This window comes from Acomys minous (genome assembly GCF_964271855.1).
Source record: "Acomys minous genome assembly, chromosome: 14".
Classification (NCBI taxonomy): Eukaryota; Metazoa; Chordata; class Mammalia; order Rodentia; family Muridae; genus Acomys; species Acomys minous.
Genome location: NC_140496.1, coordinates 57808892 through 57822581, shown reverse-complemented (window position 1 = coordinate 57822581; position 13690 = coordinate 57808892). Strand labels below are relative to the sequence as shown.

At 39.2% G+C, this 13690-nt stretch overlaps 1 protein-coding gene across 1 annotated transcript in view; it reads left to right on the top strand.

Annotated features, from left to right (window-relative positions):
• MAN1A2 (mannosidase alpha class 1A member 2) overlaps positions 1-13690 on the top strand; it is a 139461-nt gene that overhangs the window by 98010 nt on the left and 27761 nt on the right. Inside the window, exon 9 of the mRNA XM_084757200.1 lies at positions 11911-12026. Coding sequence (XP_084613326.1) covers positions 11911-12026 — 116 coding nt within the window. The remainder of the gene's footprint in view (positions 1-11910; positions 12027-13690) is intronic.

Below are 13690 nucleotides of genomic sequence, written 5' to 3'. Positions count from 1 at the left end.
TTTTTATATAAAGTTTTTTTCATATTTATTTATTATGTGTACAGTGCTCTGCCTGCAAGTACACCTGCAGGCCAGAAGAGGGCATCAGATCACATTAGAAGTGGCTGTGCGCTACTATGTTGTTGTTGGGAATTGAGCACTCAGTACTCTTAACCTCTGAGCCATCACTCCAGCCCCTCATGAGTTTTGATATTTCTCTGTCTCTCAGAATTGGTTCACTTCATTCCTTTTAATTTCCCTTTCCGTTTTGGCATTAGGATAGCTTTGTTGTTGCTATTTAATTTCTTGAGGTTGAAACTGAGCTTCTTAATATGAGAACCCTATTTTTCTAATAGAGTTCCATACTAGTTCCCCCTGAACACTACTCTAGTAGCTTTCCATAAGTTATGACATAGTGTGTTTTCATTTTCTTTTGAGTTTACAATTGCCACTAGAAAGTTTTTGGTCATTATTTCTTGAAATAATATTTATTTATCTTCCTTTGTTTTCAGAGATTCTACTTAGCTGATTTTTATGTTTTTATTTTATTTTTATTGCTCTGCTATTTTGCAAAAACATATTTTGTTGTTGTGAAGTTTGTTTTTGGTTTTGCCATATGCTTGCCTCGTAGGTCCTCTGTAGAATACTGAGCTAAGCCTTTGGGGGTGGCAGGAAGGGGTCTTTTGTTTTACTTTGCTTTACTTTGTTAAGAAAGGCTCTCATGTGCAGTTTGAACTAACCTTCAACTAAAGATCCTCCTGCCTCAGCTGTTTGCAGCTAGTGTTATAGGTATTTACCATAGTGTGTGTGTGTGTGTGTGTGTGTGTGTGTGTGTGTGTGTGTGTGGTCTGTCTGTCTGTCTGTCTATATTTAAATAACTTTCTGTAAGTCTTCCAGATCAGCCATGCTTCCCTATGCATTATCTAGTCATCTATTGGTTTGATACAGCAGTTTTAAAATCTCTGACATTGTGGTTTTTATGTTTAGAAGCTCATTTGGGTCCTTTGTGTTTTCTTCGTCTTCACTTTTTAAACATAAGGAACAGTGATAATCACTGACCTCATTTTCTTTCCTGTGTAATTGCTCTACCTGTGGCCGTTCTGTCCCTCTCACTTGGTTATTATCTCTTAGTGTCTGTTAATATCTGAGTACATGCCACACATTGTGAATTTTATGATGCTGTATGTTGGATATCTTTTGTTTTCTGGACATCTTTAGCTCTGTTCGGGGATGTAGTTAAGTTAGCTGGAAACAGTTGGACTTTTTTTCTGTCTGCTTTTATGATTTGTTCGGTGACTCTGGTACATTGTCGAGCCTCACTGGGTTCATTATTTCTTCTACTGAGGTAAGATAATTCTGAGTATTTACTGTATGTCTTGTGAATTGTGAGTATTTCTGTCCTAACTCGTAATAATAGGAACTTTCTCAATGGTCTTCATTTTCACCAGACAGTATTTCTTCCAGTCCTTTCATGGTTTCTTGTAACCATATTCCTGGAATTCTGTTTCCTCACCTCAGAATAGAAGCATAGCAAAACAGAAAAAAAATTAGCTCTTTTTGGTATTTACCAAAATATAGGCTTTGCAGCTTATTTTTTGAAGTCATGGTTGTTATAACTTTTTATTATTGAAAAATACAGATATGTAAAAGTTGAAAGAGTGTAAGAAGACATAAATAACCACTGCTCTTCAACTGATATTCCACACGCTCAAAACCAGTCCCCTCAGCCGCTTCTACATCTCTCTCCTTGGACTGATCTGAAATTATGTCTAGATGATACATTTTCAACAATGTTAAGAACATCAACAGCCGGGAGTGGTGGCACACACCTTTAATCCCAGTACTAGGGAGGCAGAGGTAGGCAGATCTTTGTGAGTTCGAGGCCAGCCTGGTCTACAGATCAAGTTCCAGGACAGCCAGGGCTACACAGAGAAACCCTGTCTCAAAACAAAAACCAAAACAAAAGGAATAAGGGGAAAATGGGAGGGAGGGAAGAATGGGAGGATACAAGGGATAGGATAACCATTGAGATGTAACAAGAACAAATTAATAAAATAATATATATCTTGGGGGAAAAAAAAAAGAAGAACATCAGCGCAGTCTCACCATCTTCCAGGCAGCAGTGAGTGATCTTCAATATGATATTAGCACAGTAAGTACTCCATTGCTAGCCTCTTTGTGTATCTATCAAGTATGACCTATATGTTTGATATGTACATAACTTTTCTACTTTTTTTCTCCTACTTTTCTAGTTTTTTTTCCTTATGTGTAATTGCTTTAAACAGACAAACAAACAAACTTTCTTTGTTGGGGGAAGACTCTATTTAAAATTATAGAATTTCCTTCAGTCTAGATTATCTTGATTAAAATTTTGTTTTTCTTTGTTTTCTGAGACTTGATGGTTAAGACTAGAGTCTAATGTGACTCAGTTCACGTTTGGTCTTCGTGGAGGCCAGGATGGCTTCAGAGGTTGTTGGTATGCATGTCTGTCAGAAGGAACTGACGTCTGGCTGAGGCTCACTCACTGAGTTAGTCTTACCAGTTCATTTTGGTCTTATCAGAGAGGCAGTTTTTTCCAGTGCAAGATGGAAATCATCAAAACTGGAACGCTAGCTCAGTGGTTAACGGCACTTGCAGTTTTTGCAGAGGACCCAAGTTCAGTTTCCAACACATACAGCAGACAAGCTTACAGCGCCTTGAATGTCCAGCTCCAGGGGACCTGCCTTCTCCTCTCGCCTTCATAGACACCTACTTACAAATGGAAATAAATCCTTTTTTAAGAAAGCAGTCACGAGGAGGCAAACCAGGGACACTGGTGAGGCTCTGCTGGACTGCTACTCAAGCCTAAAGGGAACAGCAGAGAAGGGCTCCCTGTCCAGACGGCTCACACAGGCCTCAGTCTGCTGCCCCATACCACACCAGGATTTCTGAGCATTGACAGTTGTTGGTTTTTTAGCACTTGAAGTTGCAATTTGCAGTATGCTTACACTTGTTGGTTTCATCTGTGCTCTGCTCTCAGATGCTGGTGGGGAGCTCAGGAAGGCCATAGTTGAGTAAGACTTGGGCATGCCGTGTGTACTTATGTTCCAGGAAAGCGTTGGGGAGGAGTTATAAGCTCATAGATGCTGCTGTGTATGAGGAGGGATCTTTTAAATGCAGCTGTGATTTAGGCAGGAAGCCTTGGTAGGAGGATGAGAAACCTTGCTCTGTCTCAGTTCTTTCCCTAGTCGCAAACAGTTTTTTTCATGTGCACTTACCACTTGCTGTTCTGAATACTCAAGGAGAAATTTTATAGATCTCTAGTGCTCGTCCCATCTGCAGATTTCTCCTCTATGCAGAGTGAGCGAAGTCCTGAGTAAAAGTTCATGATATAGGCATGGCCATGTTGGGGGCCCCAATGCCTCAGACACGTAGAGCCGCAAAGCCTTGCTCTGGTCCATGAGCAGCTAGAGGTTGATGGTATGTACTGGAAATGTCCTCAGCAGCTTTCTTCCCCCTCCCCCTAGATGTTCACAGCCTCAAGACTATTCCCCTATAGAGGCTGCAGCTACCAAGATTAGCTACCTCCCTTCCTTACTCAGCGTGTGTAAGAATCCCCCTCCTTGTTCCGCTGTAATAGCAACCATGCTGAGCTCCTGGGGTGCCTTGCCTTGTCTAGTCTAGTGCTCAGACTACCTGATCTCAGCTTTTCCATTCATGTCTGTGTGACTGTCATTTTTTCTGGGCTTGGACACCCCAGCTATTCAAGGAGACTGTACTCCTCTTTCACATACAAATCTCTCATTCCACTCCTAGCTTCATTTCTTCAATTCAGGAGACCTACAGGATTATGGTTAAAGTTCACTGTTCCTAGGTCTCTGCCTGGAAACTTTCTTGAGGAAGCAGCTTGTGGGCAAGCAGGACTCACTTTATTTCCATCTTTCAGAAATCAACATTGTCCCTTGTCTGAAGTTGATTGTCTGAAGAAACCACTGTTCTATTTTTCCTGTGGTTTGTGTTGTTTCAGACTGCAGGGAGATTTAGATTGCCCTGGGCATTCCCTCCTCCCCCAGTAGTTTCTAACAGCTTCCTGTCTCCCTGCTTACTGTGTATGCTTAAAATACCTCGCCCTATGTTGCCATATCAGTTTTTCTTCACTGATTGAAATACACACGTGTATTTAAATACCATCTAATGGTTGACCTTAAATTTTAACTACTTTCCTCATTGTTTGTATGTTTCTAACAGCTACAGTTAACCATTGTTGTCACCTCCTTCAGAACGATGAATACAATGTGACATGCTCTTCACTACTCCATATCCTAGCCTCACTGTGAACTTTCTTCAAATTCTTAATTTCTTTGTGTATTGCTGCTTCCATATGTGATTTTCTTCTCCTGGATTTTTCTTTCTTTTTAAAATCTTTTTTAAAGTTCTAAGAGCATGTCCTCTAGTAGTTTTACAATGGGAATATTACTTTTGTGTCACAGTGACTAAACTATCTGAAAACAGTTTAAAGGAAAGAATTATTTAATTTGGCTCACAGATTCAGAAGTATCTGTTCATAATAATGGGGGAATCATAGAGGAACAAAATTGTTGGGTATTTTTCCATCGTGGCAGATAAAAGCAAAGACGGGGGAATATAGGAAAGGGCCAAGGTATGATACAGCCAATTTAAAACACAACAAAATGCAGGAAAATACAATTCCTTCAATTATCTACTTCCTCTAACTAGCTCCCCACTTCGGATCTTTTAGTCACATTCTAGTAATTCTAACCTGGTCACAAATCTCTACTTCTTCCTCTGCCCTATGTTCAAAATCAAAATGAAGGTAAAGATGGAACTAGGGGTGTGGCTCCACAGCAGAAAGCCCTTGTCTGTTATGTTTGAACCCTGAATTGCATCCCAAGTACATTAAAAAAAAATCTCTTTATCAGTAAACTCATTAATTCATTTGGTTTTGCCTCTAATTTTCTAATTGCAGAGAGGGCACGGTATTGATCCTTTGACCTGTGTTCCGGGTGCCATCATCTTCTATTTCTTAAATTCTTTTTCTTCTGTTTTCCCAAATCTTATGTGAACCCTTGAACATTCCCACCTCATTTTCATACTAGTAAGTTCGGGCTTACTTCCTCTAGCTCCCTTGGTGGAGCCACACCATGACGACAGAAGTATCTCCTACATGGCCTTCAGCCCCCAGTGATAGCGTATTCGCTTTCTCCTGCCAAATAGCAACTAATTTTAAAACTCCTTGGCTTAAAATTAACCATTTCTCTAGAACCTGGCTAATGTGAGCCTAATTAGTCAAAAGATAGCTAAGCAGAGTTAATCACCAAGAATAATAGAAAATAATTATCCCAGAGCTGAACCATAACCGATCTTTGGTTTGAATAGTGGTGGTACTTATATGTAGCTAATGTTAACATGAGGATTCTGGACCTTGGCAAGGGAAGCTTGGTGTGAGGAAGTGGGAGTATGTTGAACCTGCTGAATGGCATCAGGTTTCTTACTAGTAAGAGTGGAATTGGATGGTGTCAGGACAATACTTTAAAGAAGCTCTGAGGGAAAATTATTTCTGCCCTTGAACTTAATACCCATATACTATAAAATGAAACGGGAATATAGCAAAAGCAGTCCAAACGATAAGATGTACTATCTGACATACTCTTTCTTGGGAGTTTATGTAATAATGTTATTCACTGAATCCTCTGTAGACAAAGATGTAGGATTGAAGATACAATAGATGCAACTGTGGAAGGTGTGTGTGGGGGGGGATCTCACAGTACCAGATTGGAAGGAAGCCTGCGAGGATAATAGGAGATGGGTGTCAAGTCTCTTCTTGGTAGCTGCTATCCCTCCTCTGAGTCATAGTCTTAGGGGAGGGGAGTAAGGGGAAAATGGGAGGGAGGGAGGAATGGGAGGATACAAGGGATGGGATAACCATTAAGATGTAATATGAATAAATTAATAAAATATATTATAAAATAGGAGATGGGTGATGATACTTGTCAATATTGAGAAACTAGACAATAATGAACAATAGAGAAAAATAGTAGAATAGTGACCAGAAAACCAAGAGACAATTAAGATTCCTGCAAGAGAGTAACAGAGTATGAACACAGTAAGTAAACTCATGATGCTTAAGTCCTTGGTAGAGTGTAAGAAAGATGAGGCAGAGGGAAGGGGTAACAGTTCTCTGTGAATCAGGAAATGTGACGTAACCACAAGGTTGAGATTGTAAAAATTGACAGAAATATTGTGCCATCATTTTGATCTGTTTTAAAATAGTTCCTCTCCTGATGTAAGACTGCTGTTTGTATGCTTATTAGTAAGCAGCACCCAGAGGACTGCCTGCCTCTCTCCACTGCGTACACTCATGGCGACTCTTTTCTTCTGTTCTTTCATTTCTGTAGTGTTTCAATATATTATAAGTAACAGACTTTTGTGGCTTTTGTGATTGTGAAATGTTAATGTTACTTTTGTAAGCGGAAGGTGGAATTCAGCCTATAAGCCCATCATCATTTGGCCATCTGTTCTTAATGTAAACATGTGCTTTATTGTAACCTATTTGAAATGTAGCTATAGATGTATGCAGTCTAAAATTGAGTAAGCTATCATATTTAGCCATGTCTTTCCCACGTCTTCTGTGATGCTCTGTTAATTTTAAGAGACTCAAGCAGAGGAACCTTCCTTTACATAGGTAAAAATCAAGAGAATGGTTCTTGGCAGCATTAAGTTAACAGATCTTAGTTAAAGGTGATGGACATCTGATATTTAAGCACTTAGAAAATGTAGTGGGAGAGGTCAGAAAGGTATTTTGTGTTTAGGGACTTTAGGGATTTTGTGTTGATTGAAGGTCACATGAAGTCCTTTAGGATGCTGGGATATTCTTTATTTATAGCTGTGGTAATATTTTAGTATGTATATTAAAAATTAATCAACACATTTGCTTATGATTTCAGAAAAATAAGTGAAATAAAATGGTGTTTAAGATGTATGTGAATTATATGAACATTCAATGTATTGTTTAAGCTGTGAATGATAGCCCTTTCACCCATTTGTTGTTTTTGCAATAGAAGTTGATGTTGAGTTCTTTATATATTTTGGGTATTAGCCCTTTGTCAGATATAAGATTGGTGAAGTTCTTTTCCCAATTTGTAGATTGCCATTTCATTCTATTGACAGTGTCCTTTGCCTTTCAGAAGCTTTTCAACTTCAAGAGGTCCCATTTATTAATTATTGATCTTATAGCCTGAGCTGTTGGTTATTCTGTTCAGGAAGTTGTCTCCTGTGCCAATGAGGTCAAGGCTTTTACCCACTTTTTCTTCTAACAGATTTAGTGTCTCTGGTTTAATGTTGAGGTCTTTGATCCACTTGGACTTGAGTTTTGTGCAAGGTGATAAACATGGATCTATTTGCATTTTTCTACATGTGGAATCAGGTTAGACCAGCACCATTTGTTGAAGATTCTGTCTTTTTTCCATTGTATGGTTTTGGCTCCTTTGCCAAATATCAAGTGTCCATAGGTGGGTTTATTTCTGGGTCTTTATTTGATTCCCTTGATCAGCCAGTCTACTTCTATGTCACTGTCATGCAATTTTTATTACTATTGCTCTGTAGTATAGCTTGAAGTCAGGGATGGTGATACCTCCAAAGCATCTATTGTTTAGGATTGTTTCAGGTATTCTGGGTTTTTTTCCCCCCATAGGAAGTTGAGAATTGTTCTTTCAAAGTCTATAAAAAGGTTTTTTTTTTTTGTTTGTATATTTTAATGGAGATTGCATTGAAGCTACAGATTGCTTTTAGTAAGATGGACATTTTTTTACTATGTTAATACTACCAGTCCATGAGTATGGGACATCTTTCTATCTTCTCATTTTTTCTTTAGTTTCTTTCTTCAGAGACTTGAAGTATTTGTCATACAGGTTTTTTTACTTGCTTTGTTAAAGATACACTAAGATACTTTATATTATTTGAGGCTAAGGTGAAGTGTATGGTTTCCCTAATTTCTTTCTCAGCCCATTTGTCATTTGTATAACTAATTTTTTAAAAATTAGTTTTGTATCCAGTCACTTTGTTGAAGCCAGAATATATAAAGAACCAAAAAAAGTGAACACCAGCAAACAAAATAACCCAATTTTTAAAATGTGTTAGAGAGCTAAACAGGGAATTCTCAACAGAGAAATCTCTAATAACCAAGAACCACTTAAATGTTCAATGTCCCTAGTCATCAGGAAATGCAAACCAAAACGACTCTGAGATTCCATATTATACCTGTCAGAATGGATAAGATCAAAAACTCAAGTGACAGCACATGCTGGCGACGATGTGGAGAAAAGGGAACACTCCTCCATTACTTATGGGAGTACAAACTTGTACAACCACTTTGGGAATCAATCTGACAGTTTCTCAGAAAACTGGGAATAGCTCCACCTCAAGACCTAGCTACACCACTCCTGGCCATAAACCCAAAAGATACTTTATCATACAACAAGGACATTTGCTCAGCTATGTTCATAGCAGCCTTCTTTTTTTTTTTTTTGTAATAGCCAGAATCTGGAAGCAACATAGATGCCCCTCCACCAAAGAATGAATAAAGAAACTGTGGTACATTTACACAGTAGAATACTACTCAGCCATTAAAAACAAGGAAATCATGAAAAATAGGCAAATGGATGGAACTAGAAAAGATCATCCTGAGTGAGGTAACCCAGACCCAGAAAGACACACGTGGTATGTACTCACTTATGAGTGGATTTTATCCGTTTAGTACAGGATAAACATACTACAATACACAAACCCAAAGAAGATAAGTGACAAGAAGGACCCAAGGGAGGATGCTTAAATCTCACTCAGATGGGGAAACAGAATAGACAGAGGTAGTGGGCGAAGACAGAGAACAAGGTAGGAGAGAGAGCACAGAGAGAAATAAAGGCGAAGGTCAGACCTGAGGAGAGCATAGGCAGGAGGACAGGAGGCTGCAGAGAAAAGAGAAACTGTGGGTGGGGAATCTTTGTGACAAGCTGGAGCCCTAAACCAGGATAGGTCTCTGGTTAGATATGAGGAAAACCATAGCTGAGATTCCTAGTAGCAGGGGCCATGGAGACGGAGGAGGACACCCTCTAGACAAGAGGAAGAACACCAACTCGCCCACAGAAACTCTGATGCAGAACCTACCCTGCCGACTAGACATGCAGAAAGAAAGATAGAGCAGTGTAGCAGAGACTGAGACAATGTCCAACCAGTGCCTGGCCCAACCGAAGACCCACCCTGTGGAGGAGAGCCAACCCCTGACACTGTTGAGTCTGCTGTAGCCTAGCAGAGCTGTTCTCTGAGAAGCTCTGCCCAGCAGCGGTTTGAAACAGATACTGAGACTCACAGCCAAACATTAGGCAGAGCATAGGGTGTCTAATGGAAAAGGGGGGGGGTGGAGAGGATAAGAGGACCTAGAGGCGACAAGAGCGTCACAAGACCAGCAGAGCCAACTAGCCAGGACACAGAGGGGCCTGTGGGGTCTGCAGCACCAACCCAGGACTGTGGACGGGACCCAGGTCCTCTACGTAGATGTAGTCGATGGGCGGCTCCACTAGTAAGGGGAGTGGGGCTGTCTCTGACATGGACTCTGTGGCCTGGGTTTTGATCATTCGCTCTGATGGACTGCCTTGCCAGGGGAAGCTGGGGTGAGTGAGTAGGGGGCTCCCCTTTTCTGAGGAATGGAGGAGAGGAGAGAGTGGGCTACAAGCAGGATGTAAAGGGAATGAATGACTACAATTAAGACGATGAGAACATATATATGTGCGTGCGCGTGTGTATGTGTGTATGTGTGTGTGTGTGTGTGTGTAAAACAACAGCATTCAGAAATACATTTGTGTAATTAGAGTCAACTGTGTTTTGGCAAACATGCAAAATAAACTCATGATAAACAGGAAAAAAATGAAGTTGATTTTTGAGTTACATGAAATCACATGTTCTCAGGTAGATTATTTAGATATAAAGTTAAAACCTAAGGCCTTTCCCCCCAGAGCTAATCACTGTAGCAATTCTGTTCAAAGATTGTGTACCCTAACATTTTTAAATATATATCATTTTTAGCAGTGTCAAACTATAAATATTATTCTGAGCCTACTCCCTTTACACACATAACACTATAAAAATAGACACCCTTCAATGTGAGATTACAGACACATTTTTTAAATTATCATGTATTGTGCTGTACTATATTTATACTTACTTTATTTTTCAACTTCCCTAGATATTTCACGCTATGTTTAACTTTTTACAAATGGAAACAAATCTATAATGGATTTTTAACACTTGTGATTTTCAGGTAATATTATAGGGTAATTCTAGAATGAGGTTCAAATAATAAATTTTGGTGTCTACTGCCAGTCCCAACAATTATGAACTATATCTTCATCATTGAATTGTATGTCTTTTTAAATGCTTGAGGAGGGCTGAGGATATAGCACAGGAGTAGAATGCTTACCCAGCATGTACAAGGCTCTAGATTCAATCCTGAACACCATGGATGAATAGATGGTGGGGCATGGATGATACAAAATTTACTCGTTCACTCACTCACTCACTCACTCACTCACTTGTTAGACTTTCAAGATAACTCAGCACCTACAGCCACTTGCCGTGGTACATGGAGAGGATACTCCCCGTACACACGTGCTGTGGTGTGTATGCTCACTTATATACACAAATAAGTAAATGTCATAAAACCTAAAAGTATTCTTGGAACTTACTAGGTAGTAGTACAATCTTGTTATTTTACTTGGCTTTTCTCAGATTACTGGAATTGAATGAGTGGTTTGTTTTTTTTTTTTTTTTCTTTCTTTTTTCTTTTTAGGTAATGCCTAAGTTTTGGGTTTTTTGTTTGTTTGTTTTTTTGTTGTTGTTGTTAATTTTTGTGTCCTTCATTTGCCTTTTTTGGGAGGTGGGTTGTCCGAGGTCTTTGCTTAGGGCATTACCCTTTTTTCTGTTATGTACATTGCAGTTATCTCCTCCTGTTCAATTTCTTCTTTCAGATTTATTTGTCTTAAATTTAGCTTGTGTCATAGGAAGTTAAACTTTTCCTTTATGACTCCTTCATTTTGTATTTAAGAGTATCTGCCTAGGAAAACCAGATGCATTCTTTATATTCTCTTCTGCTTTACTTAGAATTTTATATTGCCAAAAGTCCACAGATACATTCTGTGAGCTAAAAAAAGATAAATATAAACTTGCGAAGTTCTCCTCATAAGATGCTAAATAGCATCCTCACTTTCCTGCAGTCCTACTGTCGGGTTGGTTGGAGGGTCTGCATGTGCTGGGATGTTTTTCTTTTCGTATAAAGCTAATGCAAATGTGATACAATCCAGCAACATACAGCAGGATTTGTGGGAAGTGAGGGATGACAGTGTGTTTGCCTTAGGTGCTCTAGTTTAAAGGTTAAGTGGCAGCTAATAGCATACCCATGAAAAACCATGTGTACTAATATGTTATCAATAGTAATTAATGACAATTCGACAGCTAATTATATTAGAAAAATATATTACAAACTGAATCTTGTTTTTGGAACAAGAATTTGCAACTAGACATTGTTGTATAAAGGTGTTTAGGAAGGGGTTCTTTTGTTTAGTATCAAATATAAGTGTGTCATAGTGGCTTTTGTGTTTAAAGCCATTATTGTATAAAAAATAATTATTTTATATCTGCAAAAGTCTGGATGGATGACAGAGTATGAACTATGTAATTTAAGAAAAAGACTAATAAATGTAAAATATCACTTACAAGGAAAAAAGATTTTCTAGAAGATTAGAGAGATGTGTAGAGGAGCCTGAGTCAGGCATGCCAGTATAATTCATTAATCTGTTAAATGGTCTTTATTATTGAAAACCACTGTTTTAACTGTATTTATCTTCTCTTTCCCCCACCCATGTCCTCTTTTCTCTTCTGCTACAGATCACACATCAGTTGGTGGACTGGGAGATAGTTTTTATGAATACTTACTGAAAGCATGGCTGATGTCAGATAAAACAGACCATGAAGCAAGAAGGATGTATGATGATGCTGTGGAGGTGATTACTAGAACCCTTCTTTTACAGTGAATATGTACTGACTATTAGTGACCAGACAAATGTAGCCGTTTTATTATAGACATCTAGGAAATGCATATGGTATATATAAACATGGTCATTCACTGTAGGGTTGATTAGTATTTGAATAGAAAATTCTTACATTAGTGTTCTTAATTGTGACATTTTAAAGAAAATTGAAGAGTTTAGTGAGTATATATATAAAACTTGCTTTTATTACATTTGCTTAATTTCTACAGAGACTGTAAAACTTCTGACTCTATCTTTATCCATAAACATTTCTTCTTTCAAGTGGTAGCTTAAGCCTACAAATTGAGAGTCTTTGAACAAACAGTTGTCACAGAGGCCACTTGTATAGTGTTTTCTTTGTGCCAGGCTTTGTTCTAGCCCATTTACATCGATGATTCCATTGGGTCATTGTCACCACTTTATATATGAAGACCTTATGACATAATAAAAGTGGCCAGATAGTTTAGTGAAGGTCACAGCACTGATGAGAGTCTAGAACTGAGATTTTGACCAACAGAGCCTCTTTTTTTTAAAAAAAATTGAGTTGGGTGTATTGGTGTTTTACCTGTATGTGTGTGTGAATGTCTGTGTAAGGGTATCTGTGTGAGGGTATCTGTGTGAGGGTGTCTTTGTGAGGGTGTCTGTGTGAGGGTATCTGTGTGAGGGTGTCTTTGTGAGGGTGTCTGTGTGAGGGTGTCTTTGTGAGGGTATCTGTGTGAGGGTGTCTGTGTGAGGGTGTCTGTGTGAGGGTGTCTTTGTGAGGGTGTCTGTGTGAGGGTGTCTGTGTGAGGGTGTCTGTGTGAGGGTGTCAAATCCTTTGGAGCTGGAGTTAGACTGTCTGCTCTGTGGGTGCTGGGGACTGAACCCAGGTCCTCTGGAAGAGCAGATAGAGCTCTTAACAACTGGGCCATCTGTCCACTTGAGCCTGTCCTCTTAATCAGTGCATTATATTGTTTCACACATACACGCATGCACACGCACATGCTCATGCACAGAGATGACAGTTTAAAAACTTGGAGTTAGAGCTAGGCGTAGTGGCGCACTCCTTTAATTCCAGCACCAGCACTTGGGAGGCAGAGGCAGGCTGATCTCTGAGTTTGAGGCCAGCCTGATCTACAAAGAGAATTTCAGGATAGCCAGGACTAGAGAAACCCTGTTTTGGGGGAAAATCTAGGAAAAAAAATATAAAATAGAAAAATGTTATTCATTTAATAAGCTACCGACAGCTGGGTGGAGATGTTGCGTGCCTTTAATCCCAGGGCTTTACCGAGGCAGGTTGTTCTGAGTTTGTGGCCAGCCTGGTCTACCACCAGGTTCCAGAGCAGCCAGGACTACGCAGAGACCCATGTCTCAAAACAGCAGCAACAACAGCAACAGCAACAAATTACTGACTTTCTGACCTACAATCTGCATGTCCTTAGTGATTTTTAAATACCACAGTTCTTCTGATACACTGATCTACTTTCAGCATTGTTGCTTTGTAATTTAAAAAATCATACCAAAAAATCTTACTATATATTTTCTATCCTTTGACTGTATCTGATTTACCACCATAGTTTAAAAGCGATGGGGTTTGGAAGTTAGTGTGTGGTGCACACTGTTGTCACTCAGTAAACATCTGATGAGGGATTATGCTA